The sequence below is a fragment of the Notamacropus eugenii genome, chromosome 6, assembly GCF_028372415.1.
Source record: "Notamacropus eugenii isolate mMacEug1 chromosome 6, mMacEug1.pri_v2, whole genome shotgun sequence".
In the NCBI taxonomy this organism is placed as follows: Eukaryota; Metazoa; Chordata; class Mammalia; order Diprotodontia; family Macropodidae; genus Notamacropus; species Notamacropus eugenii.
In genome coordinates, this window is record NC_092877.1 from 20,338,461 (window position 1) to 20,357,064 (window position 18,604).

The following is an 18,604-nucleotide window of genomic DNA, read 5'->3' on the forward strand; positions in this document are numbered from 1 at the left end:
GACCAGCTTTGTTAAGAAGGTTGTCCTCACATTAACCCAAAATCTGCTTCTCTGCACTTTCCTTAGCTGGCCCATCTGGGGTTAGGGATGGGAGGCAGGTAGAACAAATCTCGTCCTTCTTAAAGTGACATCCTTTCAAATACTTGAAGACATCCCCCTCCCCTAAAAGTCTTCACATTCTAATTGCTCTAAAGTGGATGTGTATAGGCTGACTTTTGGTCTATCAAGTAGGCACCTTCGGTGTAAAACTTGGTTCCTACAAAATTAACAGTAACATTTTGCCACCCATCAAGTTTGATTATTTTATTTCATTTTTATTGTGATTTTAAACACCAAAAAGGCATTTCCATATAGCGGCAGAAGAATGCAAATGAAACTGTGAATTTCCATTTCTTACTATTTGCTTTTCTTTGAAGTAAAAGAATATAATACATTCTGTACTTTTTAACTGTCATGCTTCTCTATGGATCATTCTGTTACCCAGTGGCCTTCTTTAAAAGAAAAAAAAATGGCATAGATTTTACTAACCCCTCTTATCATCGTTCTCCAATTAAAAAAAACTGAAAAAAACCACCAAATATGTAACAAATAAGCATAGTTAAGCAGAACGAATTCTCACAGTAGCTTGGTCCAAACACATATATCTCTTTTTGCACCTTCAGTCCTTCCTGGGTAATTTACTGCATCATAGGCCCCCTGAAGACATGGTCGGTTATGGCGCTGTTCAGGGTCCTTATGTATTTCAAAGCTATTTTTATTTACAACGTGATTGTCTTGGTAATTGTTCTTTTAATTCTGCTTACGTATCTTTGTGTAAGTTTTATACTGTCCAAAAGTCTCTGAAACCCTCTCTTTTCAATATTTTTCATAGCACAGTAATATTCCATTACATTTATGTATCACAAATTGTTCAGGCATTCTTCAATTGATGGGCACCCTCTTCAAGTCTAATTTTCTGTTCTTTTATCCTTTTAATCATCCTTTCAGGACTAGGAAATTTCTTTTATTTGCAACTATTCCTTCCCTGGTATTAACTTCCTTATATACCCATTCCCTACTCCTGAATTTTTCCTCTATTAAATTTAATATATTAAATTATTAAGAATGTTCACACATGCACGTGTGTGTGTGTGTGTGTGTGTGTGTGTATGTTCAGTCCTCCCAGGCCTGTCTCAGATAAGAGTGAGGACACATCTGATCCCATTCTTTCCATCTCTTCTTTAATGTCTTTATACTTTTCTTTTCATTTATCCCAGTTAGATATACCGAGTTCTTCTCCCTTCTTCCTCCTTTCTACACCAATGTATTTCTTTTATTGCCCCCTCTCCAAAAATCAGAACAGAATATATCAACTCTCATGTCCTCTGTTTTTCTTATGTAACTCCCTCAATCCCATTTGAGGACATTAAGATTCTGAATGGACACTTGTTTCTTCTCCCACTGTTATAATGCTAGCACTACCTCATCATACCAGCCCCTTCCAATTATTCAAATAAATTTAAAATATATAGATCTCAAATTCATGCCATTTCAAGATCAGTTCACTAAAGTGGAGGTATTTAGCTGGGAGAAGGGAAGCTTTAGCAATGGAAAAATAGTTATGGAGTCAAGTATTTGAAAGCCTGTCACATAGAAAAGGAATCAGACTTGTTCTGCCCAGAAGGCAGAGCCAGTGAACTTTGTTGAATTCTTTCTTAGGAGACATTAGTGGAGTCTGCTTGTTATATGGAAAAAAATCCTAATAATTAGAGCTATCCCAAAGTGCAGATGGGCTGCTTCCAGACATAGTGGTAAATGCTGCCCCATCAGAAGTCTTCAAGGAAAAGCTGAATAAACATTTGTTAGAAAGGAGTGTTGTAATGGGGATTCATTCAGCTAGGGGTTAGTCTCGAAGCCTGAAGAGATAGCATCCTGTCTGAAATTCTGTGACTGAGAAGTGCACCACAACAACCCTCAGACAGGCATTACAAATAATATACTTCTCATTTTGCAGATGAAGAAACTGAGGTTTGGTTTGTCTATGCAACTTGTCACAAAGAGAATAAATATCAGAGGTCAGATTCAAACCCAGGTCTTTCTGACTCCAAGATCAGCATTCCATCCATGCTGTTTCTCACTGATTGCTGGGGTGGCCTGGGGAAGGGCATGTCTCCAGGATAATCAGATAGATGGAGTTATTTTGGTGCAGGTAGGTGGTGCCATAGTGCATAGAGCACTGGACCTGGAGCCAGAAAGACTCATCTTATTCAAATTTGACCTCAAACCCTTACCAGCTAAGTGACCTTGCCCAAGTCACTTTAAATTCTGTTTGCCTCAGTTTCCTCATCTGTGAAATGAGCTGGAGAAGAAAATAGCAAACTACTCTAGTTTCTCTGCCTAGAATACCCAAATGGAGTCACAGAGTCAGACACAACTGAAAAACGACCAACCAACAACAAAGACCATTAAAATTATTTTGTTACTAAAATATGACCAGACATAGCAGAGATTCTTAACCATCTTTATGTCGTGGACCACTTTGGAAATCTGGTGAAGCTTATGGGTCCCCTTCTCGGAACAAATTTCATCAGTGCATAAAACAAAATACATAGGTTAATAATGACAGCTAGAATTTACATGGAATTTTAAGATGTGCAAAGCACTTTACATATGCTATCTCATTTGATTTTCACAAAAACCCAGTGACCTAAGTTCTATTGCTAGGCCCATTTTAAAACAAAGAAACTGAGGCTGAAAGAGGTTATATAATATACCCAAGGTCACACAGCTAGTAAATATCTCAGGTGGAATTTGAATTCAGGTCACCACCAACTCCAAGTTCATATTGCGAAGGTTAAAAATTCTTGACATATAAATATATAATTGTATCCCCCACTAAAGTCTTACTTGACTGTTTTATCATAAAGTTGAGATAACTATATTATTTAATTTTTTTTCAGTTAGGGAATTTTTTTCTCCCTTCTATCCCCTCCTTTCAAAAAAAAAAAAAGAGGAAAAAGAAAGAAAAAGAAAGAAAAAACCCTTGTAACAAAAGAGCATAATAAAACAAATTTCCATATTGGTCACACTCAAAATAAGTGTGTTTCATCCTGCATATTAGACAAGAGGTGGGTGACTTTCTTCATCCCTGGACCTGCGTAACGATGATTGATAAGAGTTCCAAAGACTTTCACAATTGTTCATTTTTACAATGTTGATGTCATGGTATTTATTGTTTTCCTGGTTCGATCACTTAATCCTACATCAGCCCATCTAAGTCTTCCCAGGTTGCTCTGAAACCATCCCCTTCATTTCTTAGTGCACAACAGTATTTCATTACATTCATATATTATCATTTGTTCCAACATTCCTCAGTGGACAGACAATTTTTTATTCCAATTTTTTATCACAACAGAGCTACTGTTCTTGTACATATCAATCATTTTCCTCTTTCTTTGATCTTTTTCTAGGCACAAGCCCAGTAGAAGAATCCCTTGGTTGTCCAAAGGCATGCATTGTTTAAGAAGTTCAGGGACCTAGCTCCAAACTTCTTTCTAGGGTGGTTGAATTAACCCACAGCTTCACCAATAGTGCATTGGCGTACCAATCTTCTCTAACATTTACTTTCCTTTTTGACAACGTTTCCAGTCTGCTGGGTGTGGGACAGAACCACAGAGTTGCTTTAATGCAACCTTACATCCTTCAAGGCTCTTCTAGCAGTCTGCTCCTTCTAGTGTGGAAAGCTGTGATCATGGACCTAGCGATGGATAATGTGTATCTCTTGTTTGAGAATGAGCCCAAGTTCAGAGAGGCTCATTACCAGAACGATAACCCAGGCTGATAGCATTTTAATTAATCAATGAAGTATTGTTATTATTATTTGCACAGCAGCTCATTAAAATGTAGAGGGATCATGATCAGTTTTGCTGGAAGTCATGCCTAGGTACTAATGAAATCTTACATCTTTTGAGGTATTGAAATAAGTACATGATTTCATGCCAGATATTTTAGGGGGAAAGTATTTCTGTGATCAACATTTCTCTATAGAGAAATTGCATGCCATGAAACACTGGAATCCATGGAACATAAATTGGCAAATATATAACTTTTCTTATGTGTTTAAAACAGAACCTTCAGGAAGCAGGGGGGAAACACACACACATCAAAAATAAGATTGGGAGAAATCACCTTCAATATTTTCATTACTTTGACAAAACGATTCCTAGATCATTGGAAATCTGTGATGTAAAGAATAAGTTAAATACATTGTTTCTCATATTATTAGCAGAGATGTTACCTCTTGACCTTTCTTTGGTGATTTTTAGAACATTTGAGGCAGCTGATAATGGTTTAATATCGCTTTCTTCACATTGATTAAATACACTTCATACATCAGTGAACAATGAGTAACATTCAGCCAGGCTGTCCACTGAGCTGCCTGTAAAGATGATAAAATCAAAAAATTAATCTTCAAAGTAAAGTCAAGCCTGAAATTGAAATCTTTGACGCATACATTTCATAATTAGTTCATTCTGCTAGATAAAAAAATGCAGACAGAGTGCTCTTAAAGTAATCCATATCTTTTTTTTTAAAGTAGAAAGTTAACAAACAGCCCCTAGGTTCTCTCTTTTTATACTCCTCACTAAAATTCTGTTTTTGGATTTATTTCACAGTTTTAGAAAAGGGTTAACGTGCATATATGTAGGCAGGTCATCAGCATTGCATTTTATAAGTTTGCTAGTTCGGGCAACTGTTCCAGCCTAGATCATGAAACAGTAGCTTGGCCAGGGGAGGGGCTATTCTAGATAACTAAATATTCAGGTTAATAGAATTTACCATCTACATTGTGTTTAGATTTCCATTGTTCAGTGCTTTCGAATACAATATGCCTTTAACAGCAATTACCATTTGATTATAGAGGATAGAGCATGGAGTCAGGAAGACCTGAGTTTGAATCCAGACTCAGACTGGCTATGTGATCCTGAACAACTCACTTGATCTCTATCTGCCTTAGTGTCCTCATGTATAAAATAGGGATAATAGTACCATCTCCTTCCCAGGGTTGCTGTGAGGATAAAACGAGATGATATCTGTGAAGAGCTTTGAAAACTTTAAAGCACTGTATAGGTGCTATTATTGCTATAAGGGGAGCTAGGTGGCACTGTGGTGCACAGAGCACCAGTCATGGAAATGGCCAGACTCATCTCTTTATGAGTTCAAATCCAACCTCAGACACTTACTAGCTGTGTGACCTTGGACAAGTCACTTAACCCTGTCTACCTTTATTTCTTCATCTGTAAAATGAGCTGGAGAAGGAAATGGCAAACCATTCCAGTATCTTTGCCAAGAAAACCCCCAAAGGAGTCATGAAGAGTTGTACATGACTGAAAAATGAATAAACAATAATTACCTTTATAAATAATTATCTTTCTAAATCTGGTGGCTGAGGCAAGAGTACCACAAAACACCTAAGGGAAAACAATAGATTGAGGGGAGCAGGTTAGTGATGGAGACTTTAGTCCTCAGGACAAACTGATACACAGGAAGCTGGAAAGGCCCCCTTGAGCAAGTGGGGCCAGTATAAGGAGGATGCCACCCTGGGTGTGTCCACTGTCTGTAAGGAGACAGTTGCTATCAAGCATTTTCCAGTATTAATTAATAATTCCTAGTAGGAAGATGCTTAGCTCAATTACTTGTGGCTGCTGAAACAAGTCAAATGGTGTCAGCACCCTCTTGATTTTAATCCTTTGGGGTAAAACCCATGGGAGTCCCAATGCTATCACAGACTCACAGAGATGGGAAGGAGCCCCTACAGCCCAATTCCACCCATGCCTTGAAAAGTGGCCCCAGCAAGTGGTCAGCCAGCATATGTGAAGGCCTCCACTAAGAAGACCATGCATCACCTCCAGAATCAGCTCCTTCCACTTTGACACAGTTCTCATTGCTAGGAATTTTTCCTTACCTCAAGCCTTCATTTGCCTCTTGTTCCCACTTTCTGCCCTACGGCACCAAACAGATTGAACTCAATCCCTTTTCCACTTGGTGCTTCTTCATTCTTGAGGACAGCTCCCAGGTCTTCTGTGAGACTCAACAGCCCAGCTTTTCAGACTCTTGAGCCAGGACTCTTTATGTTCATCGTTCTACTCATCTCTTTATTTGAGAATTTTCTCCGTGCATGTGTGTGTGTGTGTGTGTGTGTGTGTGTGTGTGTGTGTGTGTGTGTGTGTGTGTGTGTGTGTACTTTTATGAGTCAGGCAAGGTACCAAAGAAAGCCACAGTTGAGATAGCTGTGACCATGACATTTTATCTGTGGCCATGGCTGACAATGTCACATTGACTGAGGTTCAGCATCTTTCAGAACAGAATACCACATAATGCCATTTTTTAAATTATGGATGCCTCATAGTGTCATTTTGCAAATTCAACATCAGTACAGTTATGATTTTATCCTTCACAAAGAGAAGGTCTAAGAAGCTAGTTTTTAAAAAGAAGCAGAATATTTGAGGGCAAGTCTTGGTATGTGAAGACTTTACAAATTTCAGATATTTAAACAAGCAGAAAAAAGTTGACATTCTAAATAGATCCATTAGTCAGATTTTGGTTCACTTGTTTCAGAAATGTTGACCCTGAAAGGAAGCACAATGTGGAAGATCTTGGCAGTGAGAACTATGAAATAGAAAGAAATCCAGTGAATTTCAGCACTTTGTGAAGAGGCAAATGTATAAACGTTTATGACACTAGATACAATTGTCTTTTCCCAATCTAAAACAATTGCTTGTGTGTGTATTTAATGTTTTGCCAGCATCTGTTAAGATAAACGAAAGGTTTATTTTTTCCCATTGAATATGTCCCCATTGCAACATTTCATGTTATTAACATATTTTGTGCCTCATGTCACACAATTAGATGAGTTTGTTGGTCATTAAAAATTTAAGTGCCTACTATGTGCCAGGCAACATGTTAATCGGTTGGGATTAAAACAAAAAGGGAAAAAACACTCACTGTTCTCAAGGAGCTCATTGTCATTTTCTCCAGGGAGAAAAATCTTGTCAGAAGTTGCAAGCCTAGGAATAGACCTTAGTGCATCTCACAAACTCACAATTCAATTTTTCTAACAGTTCTATGACATTGCTAATAACAGCTACCATTTACATAACACATTAATGTTTGCAGAGCACTGCAAATATAACGTCTCGCTGGATCCTTACAACCACCTGTGATGTTGGTGCTATTATTTCCACCCCCATTTTACAGATGAGGAAACTGTGACAGAAGGAGGTGAGTCACTTGTCTAGGGTCACACAGCTAGTAAGTTTCTAGGGCACAATTTGAACACAGGTCTTCCTGAGTACAGGTTCAGCAGCAATTTTGCCCCACTACACCAACCTAGTTGTCTACTAGACTTAAATGAAACATTCCAAAACTCAGTCAAAAACAAAACTACAGAAAGGTAATATACAAGAATACAAGTCATTCCCCAACTGATAAATGGTCAAAGGATATGAACAGGGAGTTTTCAGAGGAAGAAATTAAATCTATCTATAGTCATATGAAAAAATGCTCTAAATCACTGTTGATTAGAGAGATGCAAATAAAACAACTTTGAGGTACCACATCACACCTACCAGACTGGCTAACATGACAACACAGGAGGATGATAAATGCTGGAGAAGTTGTGGGAGAGTTGAAATGTTAATTCATTATTGGTGGAGCTGTGAGCTGATCCAACCATTCTGGAGAGCAATTTGGAACTATGCCTAAAGGGCTACAAAAATGTGCATGCCCTTTGACCCAGCAATATCACTTCTAGGACTGTATCTCCAAGAGATCATAAAAATGGGAAAGGGTCCCACATGTACAAAAATATTTATAGCAGCTCTCTTTGTGAAGGCCAAAAACTAGAAATCAAGGGAATGCCCATCAATTGCGGAATGACTGAATAAATTGTGGTATATGAATGTAATGGAATGCTATTGTACTATGAGAAATGATGAACAGGAAGACTTTAGACTGGTCCAGAAAGACTTATATGAACTGATGCTGAGTGAAAGGAGCAGAACCAGGAGAACTGTGTACACAGCAACAACCACAGTGTGTGAAGAATTTTTCTGGTAGACTTAGAACTTCATTGCAATGCAAGGACTTAAAAAATTCCCAATGGTCTTTTGGGAAAAAATGTCTTCCACATCCAGAGAAAGAACTATGGAATTTGATTGCAGAATGAAGCAGACTAATTTCTTTTGTATTACATTTTGTTTTATGGTTTCTCCCATTCATTTTAATTCTTCTATGCAACATGACTGAGGGGAAAATGTATTTAATAAGAATGTATATGTAGAACCTATATAAAATTGTATGCCATCTCAGGGAAGGAGAGGGGAGGGAGGGGGAAGAAAGGGGAGGAGGGAGAAAAAAATCTAATATATATGGAAGTGATTGTAGAACACTGAAAACAAATAAAATAATTTAATTTAAAAAATTGCACAGTATTGGATTCGAACCTGGGTTCTTTGGTTCCCAATCCAGTGTTTATTCCACTCTATCAAAACACCTTATTCCCTGCATCTCTTTTAACAGGTGTACTGAAGCCCTGCTCTTACCTTCTGCAGCGCTGAGGCTGTTCACTGGAAGAGGGATGGAAATCTTCCACTTGAAAGACCTAGAGAGAGATGACTGGTAAAGAAAAGAATTTGGAAAAGAAAACATTCAGAAACTTGAATGCCTTAAAATTAAGACATCTTTGCCCTATTGCTTTGTGTGTTAAACCAGGATTGTAATATAATCCCACCACAAGGTTTCTGTGATTGAAGGGCAAAATCCCCAACTAGCAGGGATCCACCAACCTCTTACAAAAGAAAGGATCATCTCACTTGGCTTTCAATGAAGTGTTTTGTTTTCCATGCAGTGATAAGTACACCATTAGTACAGTTTCTATCAGGGAAAGCCAACACTTTCAAGTTAATGATATGGTATCTTGAGTACCTGGAAGAGCCTCTCCCCTGTCTGCTTAAATGAGCCCTGAAATTCCTTCAGTATACATATAGAGCCTTTAATTAGACAGTTAGAGATGAAACTTTAAATGCAAGTGGTCCTGGGAAGGGTGAAAATAATTTACTTAAATTCCCACTTAAGTAAAAATGGCAAATATCCCATGCAGAAGAGCCACTATGGCAGTCCAGGACCTCAACACTCCTTTCTTGCTTTGACTTTTACGATAACTGATTAGCTGGTCTCTCAGCATCCTGTCTCTACCCTTTCCAGTGCCCCTATCACACAGTTATCAAAATAATATCTTTAATACACCGATCTTACTTCTTCTACAAAAAATAATCTCCCCTGCCTCCTTGTTCCTTAAAAGTAGACTATAATCTCCTTTGCTTGGTGTTTAAAATGCTCTGTAGTTTGAGTCCAACCTACTGTTGACTCTAAGCCTTCTTTCATTGTGCTCCACTACAATTCTGTGTTATAGTCAAACCAGGCACTAACTGTTCATCACTTTTGTCATGTACTCTACCTCCCTCTGCATTTTTAGGGGCCATTACACTGCCCTTTCCCATTCTTGGAATATATTCTCCCCTCATGTCTATTTGCTAACAGCCCTCTCATCTTCAAAGCCCAATCAGGTGGCATCTCCTTCAGATCATCTATTGACTGGAAGTAAGTCTCAGATTTTCTGAGTGCACTTACCTGGATCTCTCCTTTACTTCTCTATCATTCCACCCTATGTTAGACTTATGGAACCACAGCATCACAGGATTTCACAGACAGAAGGGACTTCTTATTGTCTGAGCCCCCCTCAAATATAGGTCCCCAAGGCTACACCTCGATTCAAGGTACACATTGAGTTAGCATCCATCCTTATGAACTCTAGCTGATGTTTCTTGTTTGTTTTTTTAAAGATCTAATAAGAAAGCATATTGTTCCAAGCAAAAGTCATTAAGTTAAGATAGAACAGCAAAGTAAATAAGAAGGAATTCCCCCTTCCCCAGTGTACACAGTAACAAACTCTCCCATTTCTTGTTTAAGAAGGAAAACTTTTAGTGAATGCACATGGCCACAGGACACTTATGGGAAATACATATCTTGCTGCACCCACAAAGCTTCTGGCACCATCTCCATCATTTCCCACTGTGCTGCCATGTTCCATTTCTTCCCTTAATTGCAGCTGTTCTCATCTTCCCACATAGGAATAGCCAGATATCTTGTGAGAAAGCCCACAACCCAAATCTGTTTCACCACTTGTGAGGTAGCTTCATCCAGCCAACAGAAAACAACCCTTAAATGGGCAAGTTTTCCTTTTCAGTTTTTTTCCTGTATTTTTTGTATTTTTCTTAATGACTACTTTAAGCTTCCTAGTTATTTGAGGAGAGTTGAGACAACTCCTTTCAGTTTTCATCATACCTTTGGCAACCTCCCCTAGACATGCAGATCGCTTAAGAGCATGAGTTCTTAATCTTTTGTGGATGTGTAATGGCCTTCTTTGGCAGCCTAGAGAAACCTAGGGAAGCCTTTTCAGAATAACATTTTTAAATGCATAAAATAAAATATACAGGAATACAAAGAAAACCAATTATATTGAAATAAAGATGCAGTTTTTCCCATCCAAGTTCACCTAAAAACACCACCTGAAATCTATCCACTGACCCCTGTCCTTAGACCCCAGGTTAATAACTCCTGTTTTATAGTCTCACTCTGACAATAGTAGAAGAGTGAGGTGAAACTGAAGACCTTTGTCCAGTATTCCAGACAACTTTAGGGTCAGTGAGACAGCCTTCCTGACCAGAAATCTCTCCTTCCTCCTTCTTTCAAGTCTCAGATAAAATTCCACCTTCTACAAGAATCATTTTCTAGTCCCCCATAGTCTTAGTGGATTCCTTTTGAGATTATCCCCAATATATCCTTTATATATCTTGTTCAGATATAATTCTTTGCATGTTTTGGGACTGCGAACCCCTTGAGGATAGGGGCTATTCTTGACTTTCTTTGTCTCCCCAGAACTTAACACATTGCCTGGCACATAATAGGCATCGAATAAATGCTAGTTGATTGACTTACTGATTGATTGACCCAGTCTAATATTCTTTCTATCTTGGAGAAATTTGTTTTAAAAGAATGAGACCAAAAGAGACTGTTGGTTGAACAACCAGAAAGGATTTTTTGATAAAAATCTGCAATGAAGAAGAACTGAGCCACAGAGTTCCAACCATGATCAGTTTATTGGCAAGGCTAGCAATTGCCGGTAAAAGAGGTCAATGGCCCCTCTTTAGCTAGAGACACATCGGGCAGTTAGAGCAGTTTTGTATATAGTTGTTTACAAAAGACCCAGTGATGAAGACTAAACTAAGACTGTGCTTGATCTATATCAGAGGTCAGGGTGGGTTTACATTTGGTCTGACTCACACGAGGGGACCCATGGCAATGGAAAACACCATGTCGAACAACATCTCTTGGAAAGCCCTGTGTTGGCAACCCTTAAACCAGAGTGGTCCACTGTTAGGCTCATGACCAGTCAGAACATCTTATGACCACATCAACTCATCTTCCCTCCTGCTTTCCAAGGTAAGGTCCAGCCATGAAAATGGGGAAGTTAAACTCTAATAAATTCTAATACTAAAGCCTACAAAATTAAATCTAGTTCTAATCCATAAGTACTATAATTCTAAATCAATACTTCATACATATCAATTTTCACGTTCAGAAGTAGACTCCCAGAATTGCTTAGAGTCCTCCTCTCTATGAGGATTTCCTGCCTCTCTCCCCACCCATATTCTTTAGATGAACTATCTAGTGCTGTGGAGAGGAAGGGTAACATTTTTATTCTCTTTCCAATGTCTCACTGTGATGTCTATCCCCATAGCAGATCTACCTACTTAATCATCTCCCCATTTCCAGATATCTCTTAATATTTGGGGCCTCCTTCAGAGAATTATTCCTCTCCCTGCTTACCATTGCTGCTCTCTGGATCTTTTCCATCCCATCTCCTTCATAGTCTTCAGTTATCAGCCATATCCTTTGCTAAATATCCCTTCATGGAAGAATGTTATTGATTTTTCTTCAGTTCCTCGAATGAAAGAGAGAGGGTTAATGAGGACTAAATCCCAACTTAATATTTTTTTGAGTTCATGTTGGATGCTCAGCATAGATTAGAAGATCCTTGAAAAACAAGAGCTGTCATTTTTTACTTAGCCCAGTGCTTTTCCAGTACTAAGAATTTAATTAAATTGACTTTATATGAATGAAATGAAAGCAAAGTGGAAATTAGTCTACCCACATTCTGGTCCCAGTTTTGTCACTAATTACCTGTTTGACCTCAGGTAAACCCCTTCCCTTCTGGGCTTTGATTTCCACAATTCTAGAATGAAGGTTTTAGACTCAGTGGCTACTAAGGTCCCTTTCACCTCTCCGAGAGGGTTGGTTCAATGTTCTGAGGGCACGCCCAGATCCAGCATTCTATATTCCCTATTGTTCTAAGGCCCCTCCCAGCTCTGATATTCTGTGTTGTTTTTAAGGCCCCTCCCAGGTCCAATTTCTGCATGCTAAGCTTCTTTTCACCTCTAACATCATGAGTTTTTCTAGAAAGTTTTTATAGGGTTTTATATAACATTGGGTTGCTGAATCCCTGAAGGAGAAAAAAGGTACAGAAAGAGGAGGCTGGATCTCCATCTACTTCCACTTCAACTCAGTTCAGTTCAGTTCAGCATTTGTTGTGTCTGCTGTATGGAAAGCCCTGTCACTGGTCCTGGACAAACAAAGACGAAAGGAAAAATTAACCCTGCCTTCAAGGAATCTTCATTGTACAGAAGAGATCCAACTCGCATAAGTAAATATAAGATAATTTGAGGAGACTGTGACTGCTAAGTCTAACCCTAGTTCCCATGAACAGTTTTGACCAGTTTGGGTTAGGTTTTTTTTTTCATTTCCCTTCTCCTTATAGTAAAAACAAATGATCTTTCACTTATCCCTGGTTTGGTGCCCATAACTCAGTGAATGAAATGTACAGCTTTTAGCCAATTCTTTTGTCTCAGTTGAACTTAAATGTTCAGATGAACTTAAAATACTCTCTGCTGGAATTGGTCCTATATCAAGTACATTCTGACTAAACTAGTGCAGTCCTATTTCCAAGGACTTTGAGGCACTTTAGCCTAGTGAAGAGAGTACTGTATTTGGAGTCAGGGAACCTGAGTTCGAAGACTGATTCTAAAATTATATGACCAAGTCATTTGACCTCTCTAGGTCAAATTGAGGGGATTGGGCCAGATGGAAACTAAGATCCTTCCAACTCTAAATCCTCTGAGTATGATGCCAGAAACCTTGTCTTTGTTAAATAGAACCAGCACTGTGGTTCTTTTGACTTTTTACTCAGACTTATTGAGTGTAGTGCTATCAAAGTATATGAGAAGGGATTTATTTTTGAATTTCATGATGATATGAAAACACATAAATTTTAATACAATTTTATACTAAAAGTTTCTCCTAATATAGAAGATATTGAAATATTTTTCTATATTCTTATTTAGAGAAGACTAAATTATTATAACAAAAACTCCATCTACTAGAAACCAGACTTTTACTCTTTTAATCCACTCCAGTAAGGATTTATTAAGTGTCTATTACGTACCAGGCACTGCTAATAATCATTTTCTTCTTTGAACATGAACATAGTCCATATAATAACCCAGAAGAATCAAGTGGGATGGAACAGTTAAACTGTAATTCTATTTGGGAAAAGAGAAGGCTGAAAGAAAGGCTAGGACTGGTATTCAGGTTGGACGGGATGACGATAACTGATGGTAGAAAAAAGACAAATCTGCTTAACTTTTATTTTGCTGGTTTTTCTCTGCCAAGGTGAATGAACTTTGCACTGAAGCAGAGAGAGCAAAGATGGGATCTTTTTCTCAAAATAAGAGAAGACCTTGAGGAGGATGATGATGGTGATAGCAATGATGATGGTGGCGATGATGATGATGATGACCTACTAGCCCTTGTTGAATTCAAGTCATGCCAGACTAAACTTACTTCCTCTTTTGTTACCAGTCTGGTAGATCAGGGGAATGCTGTAATATGATTTCCCTAGGTTGTTGTTATTCATTCGTTCATTTATTTCAGTTGTGTCTGACTCTTCATGACCCCATTTAATGTTTTCTTGGTAAAGATACTGGAGTGGTTTGTCATTTCCTTCTCCAGCTCATTTTACAGATGAGGAAATGGAGGTGAATAGAGTTAAGTGACTTGCTCAGGATCACACAACTTATAAGTTTTTGAGGCTGGAATTGAACTCAGGTTTTCCTGAATTCTGGCCCATCTTTAACTTAGAACCATTCCTCAGAGGGACAGCTCAGTGACTCAGTGGATAGAGTGTTGGTCCTGAAGTCAGAAAAACTCCTCTTCCTGAGTTGAAATCTGATCCCAGACACTTACTAGCTGCATGACCCTGGTCAGCTCACTTAATCCTGTTTGTTTCAGTTTCCTGTCTGTAAAATGAACTGGAGAAAGAAATGGCAAACCATGTTTAATATCAGAAAAACCCCAGATGGGGTCATGAAGAGTTGGGTACAACTGAACAACAACAAAATTTCTCAGAGGTAGGCTATGAGACACAGAGTTTAGAGATTTGTCCAAGAAATTCCATTCTCCTGATCCTGACTTGATACCCTTTCCACTCTCCCATTCATCTCCCAAGAGTCCATGGAGCACATTTTGAGGACCTTTGATTTAACCTGTCAACTCTTTAGTTCTCTTCTCTATAAAATGGGGAGGTTTGACGAGATGATCTCTAATGTGTCTTCCAATTTTAAAACCCTTTATTGCTATAATGTCATGCATTTCCATTACTCTACTGTGCCTTCTAATAGAGGCCAACTTGTTTCTTTTACAGGTATATATGTCCTATGAATAATATTGAATCAACCCTAAGGTGACCATCGCTGAACAGAAAAACAGCAACTCTTCCTCAATCATTTATCCTCAGATATTTCCAGACCTTTTGAGCCATGTACAAGACAGAGAGTAAGCAGAGAAGTCAATTCATTCACTGCACAAAAGACAATCACAACTCAGGGGAAGTTGGCCTCCACCTGCTTTTTTGGGCCTTATTTATAGTAAATGGGTTTGTAATTTTATTTTCTGCTCAGGTACTTAGTGGAGTAGAGTACCCACCAACATCCTGATTTCAACTCCATGTGTTTTTCAGAACATTTTATAGTCTTGGCAATTTATAAGGACTTTTGATTTATTCTTTATGCCCATGTGTCTGGGTTGGGAGGATTATGGTTCTTCTGTTATGAGTATGGGGTAACGGACAGTGACATCAGAAAGTTTCCATATCTAATACAAGGAGATCCATTGGAAATAGTTAATTACATATCTATTTGGAGAATAAAAGCAGGTGTAGCTATTACAGTATCCTCTTAGGTTTGTTTAAAAGCAAGATAGCCACCTCAAGTAAAATCTTTTTAACAAACCTAATGAGTTTGTTGTTGCTTTAAAGAAAACATCCCCCAAACAAATGAGGACCCTTTTTTATCACACATTCCTCAGTTCTTTTTCCAGAGTCATGACTAACACATTGCCCCCATTAGCCACCAAATCCCTTCACTCTTCTTTCCACTCAGCTCTGATTTTAGGATCCCATGGTGCCATTATGCCTGGAGCAAAGGTGGTTGTGAGTAAACCTAATATTTGGGTAGAAGACGAATGGCTTCTGGAGCCAAAGGAGAAGCAGGAGAAAGAAAATGCTGAAGACGCTCCTCCGGAAACTCTGTAAGTCCCCAGTATGGTCAAAGGACCTCACCCACTTTAGTTTTGGCTTGGGGGGAGGGAGGTAATTTTGCTCATTACATTTAATTAGTTTTCCAGGAAGTGGTCTTTAAAATATTCTAAGTGTGTAAGAAATTTAATGTCAGAAAAAATTAGGGAATTGTTCAAAATCTGACTAGTTTGGATAATGAAGCTGGATATTGGCTTTTTAAAGAGTCCAATAGAATTTATCTATGTAAAAGTACTCTGCTCAGGAATTCATAGAGTCCCAGATCTAGAAAGAACTTGAGAAATTAAGAAGTCCAGCTCCTTTGTTTAAAGACGAGAAGAGTGAGTTTCATTGAGGTGAAGTGACTAGATTAAAGGTACTTTTATCAAATGGAAGCTCTAGACCTTTAGACGGAGGTCTCTGATCCTTAAGCCCCATGTGTTTTGTGCTATATCACAGTTCAGTTCTTTGTCTTTTCCTCTAGTGTTCACTTACGACAACTGCTTTGATAATTGGGGTTTTGGGTTTTGGTTGGTTATGTGTGTATGTGCACATGTGCATGTGTGCATGTATGTGCATGTGTTTTCTTTTGGTCCTAATGTAGCTCCAAAGCAGTCATGTTTTTGTAGTTCTTGGACAAACAAATCTCACAAAGCTAATATAACAGGCCATTTATCATTTTTGTAACATGAAAGTTCCATTGGTCCCAAACTCAAAGGGGCCAGTTTTTACCACTGTCCAGCTCTAGATGCACATCTATAATTATCCATAGGATAGTTTTCTTTGGACATGTGATTGGCCCTTCAAATTTGCCATGTCCCAAACCCTGCATATTCTTTCCTAACAGAGCCTTTCCTCCCTTATGATTTTGCAGTTTTGTTCACTGGTCCCATCAATCATCTTTCTCAAAAATATAAATCCTCACTGTTTTGTCTTCCTCTTACAGCTTTTGATATTTGGTTACTAAGTCCTGTTGATTGCATCTCTAAAATATCTCTTGCAACTGTTTTCCCTACATTTCCACTTCTGCCACCTATCTGGATTCATTTAATAACCTGCTAATAGCATTTCAGCCTCCACTCTCTCTCTTTCCTCCAAGCTGGCCTTCACACCACTGTCAGATTTCTCATCCTTATGCACGGATACAGTCTTCCTAAATAAATTTCAGTTCAGCCTGGAATTCAAGATCTTCCCCAGTTTGATGAAACTTTTCAGTTTTATTTAATGTGCTTCTGTTTCCCAGACTCTATGATCATCTCAAACTGGACTAACCCTAAATCCTCCCTTCTTCTCAACCTCTCTTTTACTGTACAGAGTACCTTTATCCTCCCAGACTCTCGGATTCACAACCTCAGTATCATCTATGACTTCTCATTCACACTCACCGCAAAATTCCAACTGTTCCTGAGTCTTATCATTTCCAATTTCATAACATCTTGTATATATGTTCCCTTCTCTTGAGCAATTCAGATACCACCATGGTGCAAGCCATTTCTCCTGGACTACTAGTTACTGATGACTTGTATCCCTACCTCAAGGCTTTCCTCATTCCATCCACCCCTACCTTGCTAAAGTGATCTTTTTAAAATGTGAATTTCACAATCTCACCCCACCATTCCAACACAGTAAACTCAAGTGACTTCCTGTTAATTTCACAATCAAATATAAAATCCTCTCTGAGTTTTTGGAGCCTTCACAGTCTGGCCCTTTCCTGCTTTTCCATTCTTCTCATATTTTATTCTCGTTTTTTCATACTTTATTCTAATTCCTCTCAAATCTATGAACAATGGCCTTTTAGCTATTCCTCACAGAGTTTGCTCAATTTTCCACCTCCATTCCTTTTTTACTGACTATCCTCCATGCCTAGATTGTTCTCCCTCCTCATTTCCATCTCTAGTTTTTCTGGCTTCCTTCCAGAATCAGATCAAATATCATCTTCTGCAGGAAGCCTTTCTTGCTTCTTCCTCTCCTTCATCTACTCCATTACTGTCAGTCATTTTTCAATTATGTGTAACTCTTTGTGACTCCATTTAGGGTTTTCTTGGTAGAGATACTGGAATGATTTGCCATTTCCTTCTCTAGCTCATTTTACAGATGAGGAAACTGAGGCAAATAAGGTTAAATGACTCGCTCAGGGTTCCACAACTAGTAAGTGTCTGGGAGCAGATTTGAACTCAGTAAGTTTATATTAGATTATACACAATAGATTAGATTAGAACTCTTCCAGACTCTGGGTTTAGCACTCCATCCACTATAGCACCACTTAGCTGCCATCCATACCCTCCATTAGTGCTTTCTTTCTGAGATTATTTCCCATTTATGAGCAGCTAGGTGATGCAGTATATAGAATACCAGTACAGGAGTCAGGAGGACCTGAGTTCAAATCTCACCTCAGACACTTGACACTCACTAGCTGTGTGAACTTGGGCCAGTCACTTAACCCCAATTGCCTCATCCTGGGTCATCTCCAGTCATCCTGATGAATATCTGGTCAGTGGATTCAGATGGCTGTGTAGGAGAAGTGAGACTGGTGACTTTGTACAGCTCTCCCTCACTCAAAACAAAGTCAAGTGCAAGTCATGTCATTGTTTCTCTGATGGCATGGTCTTCTTCGGCAACGAAGGACGAAGACACACATTTCCCATTTATCCTATACACACAAATAAATGCACACATAGAATGTATATATGTATATATATGTATGTGTATATATACATATATACACACACATGTGAATACTTATCTATCTTATATGTATGTAGTTCTTTGCACATTGTCATCAGGATAGGAGTTCCTCGAGGGCAGAGACATTTTTGCTTTTCTTTGTCCTCCTAATGCTGAGGCCAGCGTCTGTCACATAGTAAGCACTTAATTAATACT

General features: G+C 38.6%; 1 protein-coding gene and 1 long non-coding RNA gene across 5 annotated transcripts in view; one reads left to right on the top strand and one right to left on the bottom strand.

Moving 5' to 3' along the window:
- Positions 1-3,063: 3,063 nt before the first annotated feature.
- Positions 3,064-12,388, bottom strand: LOC140510520 (uncharacterized). 3 transcript variants are annotated; one of them, XR_011969266.1, is made up of 6 exons: positions 12,280-12,388; positions 11,926-12,040; positions 8,580-8,638; positions 5,942-6,605; positions 5,390-5,447; positions 3,064-4,417 (listed from the first exon to the last, which is right to left on the bottom strand). It is a non-coding gene; the product is annotated as an uncharacterized lncRNA (long non-coding RNA). The 3 variants fall into 3 exon arrangements; XR_011969267.1 differs by lacking the exon at positions 8,580-8,638; XR_011969265.1 differs by having other exon boundaries at positions 8,580-12,040.
- A 61-nt stretch (positions 12,389-12,449) lies between these two features.
- LOC140510513 (doublecortin domain-containing protein 1-like) overlaps positions 12,450-18,604 on the top strand; it is an 80,264-nt gene continuing 74,109 nt past the window's right edge. For both annotated transcript variants that reach the window (XM_072619244.1, XM_072619246.1), the window contains exons 1-3: positions 12,450-12,799; positions 14,855-14,985; positions 15,591-15,738. In XM_072619244.1, coding sequence (XP_072475345.1) covers positions 14,970-14,985; positions 15,591-15,738 — 164 coding nt within the window. In that variant the 5' untranslated portion in view covers positions 12,450-12,799; positions 14,855-14,969. The remainder of the gene's footprint in view (positions 12,800-14,854; positions 14,986-15,590; positions 15,739-18,604) is intronic.